Source organism: Thalassophryne amazonica, chromosome 2 (genome assembly GCF_902500255.1).
Source record: "Thalassophryne amazonica chromosome 2, fThaAma1.1, whole genome shotgun sequence".
NCBI classification, from domain to species: Eukaryota; Metazoa; Chordata; class Actinopteri; order Batrachoidiformes; family Batrachoididae; genus Thalassophryne; species Thalassophryne amazonica.
In genome coordinates this window covers 37,438,094-37,450,331 of record NC_047104.1, presented here as the reverse complement: position 1 = coordinate 37,450,331, position 12,238 = coordinate 37,438,094, and the positions used below count along the sequence as shown (strand labels likewise).

Sequence of the window (12,238 nt, the reverse complement as noted above, 5' to 3'; positions counted from 1 at the left end):
TGCTGATATTCCCCTGCTGATCAGATGATGGGTAACAGCTGTTGCAGGTGATGCGTGACAGCTGTCACCCTGGCTGCTCCTGTGAGGCGACTGCGCCCTCTCGTGCCTGAAGCCCGCACTTCAGGCAGGGCGCCCTCTGGTGGTGGGCCAGCAGTACCTCCTCTTCTGGCGGCCCACACAACAACAGATACAAGAAACTCCAGTCCCAAATGACTGGCCTCAGGCTGGAGCAATCACCTTCAGGAACTACACGATGAAATACAGGCCCCGTAAACCCATCGTCCTCCATGATCTACACCTCCACATTGGTGCCAAGGAGAAGCTTGGCATTGTGGGAAGGACAGGCTCTGGTAAGCTATGATTATTTTCTCAATGCACTAAAAGGCCAGTTACAAAACTATCAACCACTTTCTATTACAAAATGGCCTCACTGAGTGGCACGGGGTATAGTCCAGTTACTCAATCTGAACATCTAGGCACCAAGTAATCATGAGTTACTTTCCCAGCTGAGGCCAGTACACACTTGCAGTCTTGGGGTTGTTTTGTATCTGTTCAGTTTCACTTTCAGGAATTTAGAATTCATCTTATATTTGTCACTTGAAATTGTTACACCTATCACTACTGCCTTCGCCTGCTCCTTGCTGAAAATACCTGGTTCATGTCAGCTGGTCTTAGACACTTATCTTTGCACAACCCTGACTTGAGATGTGTTGAATCCGTGAGGCAGAACAGATGCGTCTGATTTGTGTCGACCAGATTGAGACTTAAAATGGCCTTCGGGCTATTGATCTTTAGAAAAGACACAGGACATGATCTTTGATCTGCATAATCAGCCAACCCAGCTATAAATGGATGTGATCACTAAATTGCAACAAATTATCTATCATACAGATTTACGTTTGAGGAGTTCTCAGTCCTAAAGGCCACTGGATAGTGACAGCTTTTCCTACTCCAATGTTGGACCATTTAACACTTATGCAGTATCTGCAGGTAACAGGAGCAGGTGCTCTTAATCCTGGGCTATGTTCCCCTAAATTACTTTCTATTCTTCAGGCAAGTCATCCCTGGCTGTGGCTCTCTTCAGGCTAGTAGAACCAACTGCAGGACATATTGTGATAGACGGCATTGACATCACCACAATCAGCCCAACTGACCTCCACAAGAAACTGTCATTCATCCCCCAACATCCAGTCCTCTTCACTGAGACGGTCAGGTAAATGCAGCTTTCATACCCCTGTAAAGGAGGTTGTTTGTGTGTGTGTGTGTGTGTGTGTGGGGGGGGGGGGGGGGGGGGGGGGGTTATGGTTAAACTTTTACTGGCACTATTGAACAAAAATAAAGCCTGAGAAACTCACAACCACAGTAACCATAGTCTGAGAAGTTAAGTCATTGTATTTAAGGTTGCTGGTTGGACGAAAAATGGGACAGTTAATGTAATTCAGCATAAAATGTAGTTTATCAGAACCAACATGCATACTCTAAAGCATTTAAACTTATTTTCCATAACGCTATCACATGCTACAGAGCATCAACTTGTTCAAAATCAATGATTAAAATGTTTAACCAGTGATACTGTTAAAAGCTGATATGTTAACACCTGGTGACTGATATTTTTTTAGCTTCACTAGGCTAAGGACACACAGAAGACCGGTTCAGCTTTGACTTTCTTTTTAAGAGCTGCCCCCAGCCACCCCCCGGAACCTATACCTTGAACCTGGGTGGCTCCCCCAACTGAAGTGGCATGACTACATTACTGCTCCCACATCTGGGATTTGAAAAGTTGACTGTTCCACAAAAGTCTCCCAAATAGTTCTAGGGTCAGTCATTCCACAGCCGAAAGACTTGATCAGTTAAATATTTTGCTTGTAACATTTGCTGTTCAGAACAAACTGATCTTATTGTGGAAGCTGAAATGTTCACTTGACTTCCTGTCAAGTGTTCTATGTGAATGTAAGACTGGAAGTGCAAGAATGTCTCCCTACAGGTACAACTTGGATCCCTTCAAGAGATACAGTGATGAAGAGATCTGGGCAGCTCTGGAGAAGACCCACATGAGGGATAAAGTATGTTAAGAACAAACAGTGGCTTATAGCCCCCAGTGTAATAGAACTAATGCAGTTGATTCATTAAGATCATATGGCTGACACACAGACTCAACATAGTGATGCAGTCAGACCGCATCCTGGTCATGGACAGTGGACGGGTAAACTGAAAACCTACCATTAGTCTTCCAGTAGGACTAACAAGAGTAGTTGTATGACTTGTGGGGGTTCTTCATTTCAGTTGAGCATCTTCCTCAGCATGAACACAGTTAGTCTCTCTGTGGACACTTCAATACAGCCCCCCTGCCCCCATTAATTTGCAGTCAAAACACTTTTATACAGTTGTATGCAAATGTTTGGGCACCCCTGATAATTTTCATGATTTTCCTTAATAAATCATTGGTTGTCTGGATCAGAAATTTCAGTTAAATACAGTATATCATATAGCAGACAAACACACTGATATTTGAGAAGTGAAATGAAGTTTCTAGTATTTACAGAAAGTGTGCAATTATATAAACAAAAGTGCGCATAAAATTGGGCACCCTTGTCATTTTATTGATTTGAATACATTTAGCACTAATTACTAGAACACAAAATTGGTTTGGGAAGCTCATTGACCCTTGAACTCCTTACGCAGAGAAATACCTGAAATACCCATGAGAAAGGGTATTTCAGGTGGCCATTTGCAAATGTTTTCCCTCTTTGCATCTCTTCTCATGAGTGGCAACATGGGAGCCTCTAAACAACTCTCAAATGACCTGAAAACAAAGATTTGTTCAACATCATGGTTTAGGGGAAGGACACAAACACTATCTCAGAGATTTCAGCTGTCAGTTTCCACTGTGAGGAATATAGTGAGGAAATGAAAGACCACAGGCACAGTACTAGTTAAGGCCCGAAGTGGCAGGCCAAGAAAAATCTCAGATAAGCTGAAGCAAAGGATGGTGAGAACAGTCACAGTCAACCCACAGACCTGCTCCAAAGACCTACAATATCATCTTGCTGCAGACAGTGTCTCTGTGCATCGTTCAGCTATAGAGTCGCTTGAGGTACGCTAAAAGCACATTTGGACAAGCCAGCTTCATTTTGGAATAAGGTGCTGTGTACTGATGAAAGTACAATTGAGTTATTTGGACATAACAAGGGGCGGTATGCATGGCTGAAACAGAACATAGCATTCCAAGAAAAACACTTGCTACCTACAGTAAAATTTGGAGGTGGTTCCATCATGCTGTGTGGCTGTGTGGCCAGTGCAGGTACTGGGAAGCTTGTTAAAGTTGAGGGTCACATGGATTCCAGTCAATTTCAGCAGATTCTTGAAAACAATGTTCATGAATCAGTGACAAAGTTGAAGTTGTGCCGGATCTTTCAACAAGACAACTGTCACGTTTTTGCTCTGAGCGGGGTGATAGTTTTGTTTTTTCCTTCTTTCTTCTACTCATCATCTGCTCCTGCTTTGCTTTATTAGTTGTTTCTTTTCATCATGTGTTTTCTCTCTGTTCTGTTTTGCTTTGTCACTTTGTTTCCTTTGTTACTTTTCATACTTTTGCCATGGTTTAGTTCCGTTCTTGTTTTGCTCAGTCAGTCTGTGTTTTCATTATCATTTAGTTATCATCTGTTTATTTTTGCTATTCTTTTTTCTATTATTATCTGTTCTGCTTTCATATTGGGTTTTTGGTTTTTGTTCTGTTCTAGTTTTCTTCAGCCAGTTTGTGGTTGCATTATTGATCATTAGTTTATCACTTGCTTGTTTTCTCATTTGTGTTATCAGTTACATTGTAACATTGGGTTTTATATCTGTTATCATGTAGTCTCTGTTTTTCTTGTTGTTCTGCTTTAGTATTCATTTGTTCATGTATTCCCTGATCAGTTCTCATGTTCTTGCCCAGTTCAGTATTATATTTTATTCTGTCGTCTCTTTTGCTTGGTTCATAGTTCCGTTTCACTCCACGCTCTGCACCTGCTATTATGTCTTCAACCCTCTCGCTTCTATGTTTGTGTTGTCACGTCATGCTACTTCACCAGCTCTGTGCCCTCCTCTCACACTTTGATCCAGTCTGCTTTGTGTTTTCATTCACTCCCGCTCTTGCACTGGCTCACGTGTGTTTGTCTCTTACATCACTCCACTTTGCACAATCCCTTCCTCACTATCTTACCCCATCCATGCTCTTTGTCCACCAGCCACGCCCCCTTTCTAGATCCTTCTCCTCACATGCACCTTGTTAACACTTGCTTATTTAATCTCCTCCCAGCCACCACACCTTTGCCAGTTTGTTGTCATTTCTAGCACACATTCCAGCCTTTTATACTCAGTCCTGTTTTGTCTTGCCGTGTACTTGAATCTTGCTCCGTGTTTCTTGACCACGCCTTTTGCCTCAGCCCTTATGTCGGTGTTTGCTCGTGCCTCTGACCCCTGCCTGGATATGACTGCATTTTTGCCTTACCCTGTCTGTACCTCTGCTCCACTGCCTGACAACTTGTGTACCGAACCTCACCCTGGAAAACAGGAGTCTGGTCTGGGAGTTTGCATTGTGGGTCCACCCTCTCCGGGTGCCAGGCTCCCACCCAACCTGACAGTACAAACTGGCCAAAACTTTGACCCAGCGAACTCCTCACCTGCCGTCACACTCAAAGCCCTTGCCACCATCAAAGACATTTTTTCTGAAATCAGTTTCTTTTTTGATTATTGTTCCTGCTTCACACCCAAGAAGAAATTTAATTATGTCAACCAAGCCCTTGACGTAGAGGCCAACGCTTGGCTGTATGACTTTTTCCCAGACCTGGAAAGTCTGGATGAGTTTTTTCCTGTTGAGAGACTCCCAACCTGGATTGGACAGCTTGAATGCCACCTGGCGTCCAGCCTTCCGCTCACTTACTGTGACTCCGAGTGGGAGGACGTTGATGACGAAACGTCATCCGAGGCTGAAGGTCAGGTGCTCCAGGACACGGCTACATTATTGTTCAGGATTCAAGACTTATTTTTTGAATATCGGGACTGCCACAGTCAACGATGCAGACAGTGTATTTTTTCGGCACTTGATCAGATCTTTTTTGCTGAGCCTGAGCTGTTAACCACATTCCCCGAGTTAAGAGATATTAAAACGCAGTTCAGGCAGGGTTCAGTGCCATTCTACATCGAGGACCCTATGGACTTTCTTTATGAATCTGATATCTACAACCTTTACTCAGACAAACCACTCACCATTACACTGTCCGACGCTGCAGTAACTCCTGGTTATTTTTTTCCCACCGGCTTCCCAGCAGCCTCCCGCTTTGACTCCAGCTTCGTTGTCTCCACCAGTTCCAACTCCACGGCACTCCACAGTACAGGAACCAACAGCCAAGTTCCACACCAAAGTCGCCATCACCTCTCCCTCCTTCTGTCCCAGTGTCGCGGCTCGTCTTTAGTCTTCTCAGGATGTCGTCTTTTAGATAACACAAACTAATTGCAAGTGATATGCTAGAAAATGACACAACACTTTAGAATAATTCAGCCTTAAGCAAGATAAAATGCACAGAGTTTTTAAGTTTATTTAAGCCTTCGACACAAAGCTTAGACAAACTGAGTCCTCTAGAGAGACTGAATATGACAACCGCGCTCGTCTATTTATTGGAGACCCGCGGGCATCGCTCCTCCTTCGACTTTTTTATTTATTTCATTCCCAAGACATGGTTTTCTATTGGAAGCGTCCTCTAGTGAACCCTAAGCAGGTGTTAGGCCATTATTTCAATGTGACAAACGCTCCCATTAAAACATGAAGGATTTACAACTGATTTTTTTAAAAGACCTTCAGCCACAGGTGCAGCTGGCCTGAGGCCCCCTCCGCACGTGGCCTCAGCCACACGTGCAGCTGGCCTGAGGCCCCTGCACGCGGCCTGCGGGAAAGCACCTAAAAGGCCTTGGAAAGCCCCTGACAGACTAAATGACTAATAGAGCCCTTTTTTTGGGTTGAACACCTGCTAGTTCAACCAGAGGACATACAGTTCGGATCAGGACACTTGATAGTTCATCACAGTTCAAATATGGACCTAAAAATTCTTCTACAGTCCCTCCTCTGGGACTCGAAAGAGTCCCATTACATCAACTATACTCTTGGGTTGTTTACTGACAAGACATCCTCATTTGTGCATTGCAATAAAAAAGAAAAACACATCACTCGACTTACTGATAACTCTGGTGCGGATATGAATATCAGTGATATTTCACACGGAAAATATATTGAAGTGCAGGTGAACCTACATACTAAGGCACAAGGTGAGCAATTAGCTGGATTATATCAACGCAAGGTGACATTCAAACATTGAGTTTTGGTGTAATTCAAGGCACTTAAAATGGCCACATAAAACAAGTTACATCAACCTCTTAATCATGGCAAAGTAAAGGCTTCACATTGACATCAGTGCAACCAATCATCTTCTGGCATCTATTGACTCACTCAACCAGAGGCTCCAACCCATTATACTTGGTTCTACATATTATTTTGTTAAAGCGTCACACATTTATTATTTAAATGCATCAAATAACCCCTACGTTACCACTATTTAGTCAACCAATCAAGAAACTATTCTAAGGTTAGCGCAGCTATGTCTAGTTAAATGATAAACACAATAAATGGTTTCCCTTCATGTCCGTCCTTAAGTCATTTGCCTTAGTCAATCATATAATGGTTTTCATTATAGGCCATTTCTCAACATTCTCCACTTTGTTTTTCTTCTTTTTCAGCTTGTTTTCTAATGCCCTTTTTGGCCAGACGCCAAATTTAGGCGATGCATGTCTCTTGAGGCATGCTATAATTTAAGAAAAAAGGGGTCCCTATGGTGCATTTTTACTACTAAATCTACAAACACGCCGTGTAAGGGTCCCCTTTTTATAACTTTGCAATGTGATATCTATGTGTATGCATTTAGCTTTATCTGTGTTACGCAGATGATGGTAAGGACAGACATTTACCCAACCTTCGTTACTAACATATATCCTTCTTTGTTTTATTTACACTCAGATTTCTGAAACCAGTCCGCAATTCAAACTCAAGAACCAAGATCATAGTCCGTGTTCAGTGCCATTACGTCAGTCCGCGCTCCTCAGCATTTACTCAGCATCTGAAGTTTTGGGAGAAGTTGGGGAACATGGGGAGGTTGGCCTTTCAGGGGTAGTGGGGGAAGGATCAGGAATTCTGGCTTTCAGACAGTCGTGCAGTTCTCTGATGGATCTTTCCAGCTCCTTGTGCTGCTTGGCCAGGTTGTACAGGGCCCCCAGAGAATTCTTGCCCACATTCAGGGTGGTGGTGGCCAGCCCTAGCTGTTCCCTTTCCATATGCTCCATCATGCAGGCTAGCATGTCCATACTAGACTGAAGACCACACAGTTGAGTATGGAGGCCCTCCTGAGCACAAGAGATGTTGGCATTGTCACGGTGTATCCTGAACAGGTATGCAGCTGTCTGACTTAGTTGTGGCATGATTTCCTCAAATAGCTCATGGGGAATGTGATTTGTGAGGGGCAGGAGCTGCTCCAAGGTTTTTGGAACAAACTCTTGTGGAAGACGAAGCTCTCGAACCAAGATTGCCATGTCCTGTGGGGTGACCATGACCAGATTAAGGTTGTGCAGTCCAGGGGACAGGAAGTACAAGGGGGAAGGCATTTCGTGTGTGGGGGGAGTATTGTTGATGTCGCACAGGCAAGTGGTTGGGACACTCTGGGCATTTAGCAGCCTGTACAAAGCTCCCCTCTGTCCTGGTGGGTGAGTTCGGCTAAGGTCTACCCCTGCTGATCCTCCTCCAGAGGTACTGGGCTGATCAGAATATCTCTCCTGCCTTGGGGGTGGAAAGCTGGGGACAGGTCCTAGCAGTGAATTGGGTCTAGGATGCACTCGGGCGGTTGCTGCATATGGCCGACCTTGGCTGCCTCCCCTGGAGGGTATCGTTGCCACTGGCACATGTGACTGTCTCCATGGCATCTGCGGAAGGGGTGTGTTCCTGAGTCCAAAGGGTCCTTCAGGTGATGGTGGAGTCCTCGGGCCGACTCTTGCTGCAGGCAGATTCTGTGAAGCCGTCATCGCCAGGTGCTGGAACGATGAAGATCCTTCTGTTGCCAACTGGTTTAGCTGCTGGATGGAAGGCGGCTGTGGCGACCAATCATGTCTCGACCATCCCTCCTGTATATCCTCTTCTCCAAACAGTTCTGAGAGTCCAATCAGACTTGATAGAGGCAGATCAGGCATAGGTCCCTGATCAGGGGAGTCTGGTCTCTCAGCCATACTCCTGTGTCCTAGTAATATACATATACGTTCATTATTACAGCTCCATGTCATTCTTTCAGATATTGTCTATCCTATCCCTCATTTTTGTGGGTGCATGTGTGTGAATGTAAATGTGCGTGCATGTCTTCTTCCTCGTCTACAATATCACCAAGCACGGTCCATCCCAGTCCTCCCTATCTGGGGTGTACGCCACAATATTAGGGAGCTGGGGGCTGTCGGGGAGGATAATTGGTATTTCATCCATTTCCATATATTCTGGTTCTCTGTCTGTTTCGTTTGTGCTTTCTTCTAGGGCTCGGATGGCTAACAGTGGGAGCTGTCCTACTGTGGATGAAAGCAATTTATTGACCAGAAATTTTATCAAGGGAATACCACAACATATTACCAGCAAGACCGCCACCCCTGTTAGTGCCAAGATTACACCTATCTGGTATAACCAGTCTTTCCATGATATCCACCCTCTCCTTAGAGTCCCAAACAGTGAAAACAGTGGGCCAATATTCATTCCATTCCCTACAATGTATCCAGAATCGTCAGTTTCATTTCTCCCTCCTATGGAGTTACTTAACAGTTCCTGTTGCATCTCTTCAAGTGTGATTAAGAGCTCTGTCAAATTTCCGTCTTCCCCTGTACGCATGGGAATAGCTGTGCAACATTCGGTGGCTTTGATCATAATACAAACTCCTTGTTCATCAGCCATCATCATCTCGATAGCTAATCTATTTTGCATTGTCATTAGCGAGGTGGCGTGCAGTTGTTCGGTTAAGGCTCCTACTGCTGCCAATGTCCAGTTCAGGTATCTTTGCTGATTATACCACAAGTAATTAATCCACTGCACCTCCTGGAACCTAGAACGGATTTTTGGAGTAACCCCAAACAGAGCCAATGCCCATCCCCATTTATCCGCATCTTCATCTGCTTTAACTCTGCTACTGTCTATGGCTTCTAACTGTCGGGGTATCCCTTCTGGTATCCCGTTTCTTACTGTGATGTTGTAGTCTGTTTTAAACGTCATTATTCCTCTTTTCTTACGAAGTTTCTGTGGCATGGGTTGTATTGAATTTGGCATTTCAATTACTGTTATTGCTCCTGTGAGCATCACAGGAGCACAAAGGCCTTTCCAATTCGGGGACAGCGATGACAGGAGTTTCCTTTTTTGTCCGCATATCCAAAAGATGTCAGCTAAGGGTACCGTTCCCTTAGCTAAATTTGGAGTAGATACCCATGAAGCATGGGTGAGATTCAGTCCAATTACAGACCCCCCTGTGGCCGGTACTATTTGTTCACACTGTATGCCTGCTGCTGGCAGGGTGTGACAGACGGTAATGTTCCATGCTGTTTTTGCATACACTGTATGTGGTGTTTTGGCTGGGTCGTCCCTACCTGCCAATCGCTTATGTATTGTGCTACTAAGCCTTTAGCTATACAGAATGGGTGTATCATCCCTTTCTCTATTTTTATCATAGGTGGAACGGTTCCTTCTGTACTTAGGGGCACTGGACAAAGTTTACTGTCGGCAGCATATTTTTCATCACCTACTGCCATTTTCATAACACATTGTGTATAGCATTCTGCTTGGTCTGAGTTATGTTGGGGACTCCTATAACAGTTGTTGATATCAGGTAGGGGTTTAGCCTGAGGTATCACACCTTTCCGGTGACAGGCTATGCAAGGTTTTTCACTGATCTGCCTAGCCGAAAATTTCAACCATTGGTAAAATAAATTGGTCTTCAACCCTTGTGTGCGGGCTAGGTCTGTACTGGGATCCCATCTCCCTAAGTGACTGCTTGTTTCTAGGCTTCTAATTGTCCTCTTTTTCCTTGGTTTGATTTTTACCCATTTTGTGGCTTCATGTACTGTAACAGTTACGTCTTGCTTGGTTTCCCTGCATCCTCTTTTATCACAAATTACCTCTATGTTGAGTGTTCCCTCCTCTTCACATTTGATGCTAATGGCTTCGCCTAATATGTAATCCCCCAGCTTTCCCTGTATTCCTATGTTCTTGTAGGCTTTTGATTTAATGTATACCAAATTATATGTTTTTCCTGTGTTTAGAATGCCTTGTTTAGCTGCTATTGCGGCCATGGCCACGGCACAGTCCGTTGTATGTTTTGGATGTCTATTTTCTCCCATACTGACCACCAGTAGTATTGTCAATCCCTTGAATAATTCCTTAATCATTGCTCTGATGACTGTTGAGATGTGCTACTAGATGTGCTACTAAGTGAGCCGTCACTAGATGAGCTGTCACTAGGGATGTGTGGTGTATCTGTGCTTTGTCTGGGTTGTACTTCCTGCGGTTCTTCTGTCGGTAAATCTACTGAGTTGCTGTCCGAGTCTGATGTCTCCTGTGGCCTGTCTATCTGTCGGTCTGTATTTCTGTCTGTCTGTTGGCCTGCATCTCCAGTTGTCTCTGAGTCTGCATCTGAGTCTGTCGCTGCTCTATCTGGCAGGGATCCACTACTCTCTGAAGCTGTGCGTCGTCTTTGTTCAATCAGTCTCTGTGAGCGCCTTGGCCAGTGTTCGCCTGGCTGCAGGGAGGCGTGGCCTTCCCTCTGTGCTTCTTCTGGCTGCAGGGAGGCGTGGCCGTCCCTCGGTGCTGCTGTAGGGTCTCTGGCTTCTCTTGCTTCCCCCCTTGGCCCGGCGGCCCTGCCAAGACGAGCTTGCCGAGGCCGCAGGGGCGCTGGGCCACCAACCCTACAGCAGTGGTTTAAATGAAACCAAGTGTCCTTACCGTCTACTTTGACTGCTGTACGTGAGGCAAGAATAACTTTGAAAGGACCTTCTCGGCGGGGCCTGTCCCACTTCTTTTTGAACACCTTGACGTAAACCAGATCACCAGGCTGGATGCTCTGATTTTCAAGTGGAATCACTGCTTCTCTGTCTTCTGTAGCACCTTTGACCTGCAAAAAGATAGTTTTGTGTATTTGGGTTAACTGTCTCAGATAATTATGCCATTCGTCTTGTAGCTGCTCCAGCGATGGTCCTTCGTAGGGTCCTCTCAGGTATGGAATAGGCATCGGCCGACCTGTAAGAGCTTCAAATGGTGTCAAATGGGTTAGTCGGTTAGTTTGTGAGCGCATTGACAATAAAGCAAGCGGCAACGCATCCAGCCAGGTTAGTTTGCCATTGCTGTCTGCTATGATTTTTGCTAGTTTGTTCTTTAAAATGCCATTAGCCCGTTCCACCGCCCCATTTGATTGGGGGTGATAAACACACCCAAACTTCTGTTTGATACCCAATTGTTTGAATGTTTCTTGTGTAACCTTGGCTACAAAAGCCCTACCGTTGTCAGATGAGATAGTATCTGGAATGCCAAATCTTGGAAAGACGTCTCGGCACAAGAATTTGGCTACCGTTTTATGGTCTTGATTTGCAGAGGCTACTGCCTCAATCCATCGGCTGAATCTGCATATCACTACCAAAACATATCTCATTCGTTTAACTCGATTTTCAGCTCCCATGTCTATGAAATCCATCATAAGATGTCTGAATGGCCCATCAGGGACCGGAATGTGGGCTAAAGGGGCTGTGAATGATTTCCGGACATTGTACTGTGCACATACCTCACACTCATTCAACAAACGGTCCACTGTAGCTGCCATATATGGTGACCACCAGACAGCTTTTAGTTTGTTCATAATTTGGACTCGCGAACAATGATCGGGTCCGTGGGCCCAAATGATTGCATGTCGTAATAAATTGGTGGGTAACACAAAATGTCCATGACTACTGCGCCACAGCTTGTCCGCTGGCCCCTGACTGCGTGTCTCAATAGCGCCTTGTTTAACCCACATTCGTTTTTCTTCTCCACTGGCCCTACTTTGAGCCACTATCAGTGCGTCAAGTGAAACCAGCGGGGCACAATCTTGGATGGTTAGCAGGGGAAACATATTTTCTCCTTGTGCTCCTTTGCGCGCTGCGTCATCTGCTA

General features: G+C 45.0%; 1 protein-coding gene across 1 annotated transcript in view; it reads left to right on the top strand.

The window, feature by feature from the left end:
* LOC117503528 (ATP-binding cassette sub-family C member 11-like) overlaps window positions 1-2,072 on the top strand; it is a 45,450-nt gene extending 43,378 nt beyond the window's left edge. Inside the window, exons 18-20 of the mRNA XM_034162794.1 lie at window positions 224-350; window positions 1,054-1,213; window positions 1,985-2,072. Coding sequence (XP_034018685.1) covers window positions 224-350; window positions 1,054-1,213; window positions 1,985-2,072 — 375 coding nt within the window. The remainder of the gene's footprint in view (window positions 1-223; window positions 351-1,053; window positions 1,214-1,984) is intronic.
* The last annotated feature ends 10,166 nt before the right edge of the window (window positions 2,073-12,238 follow it).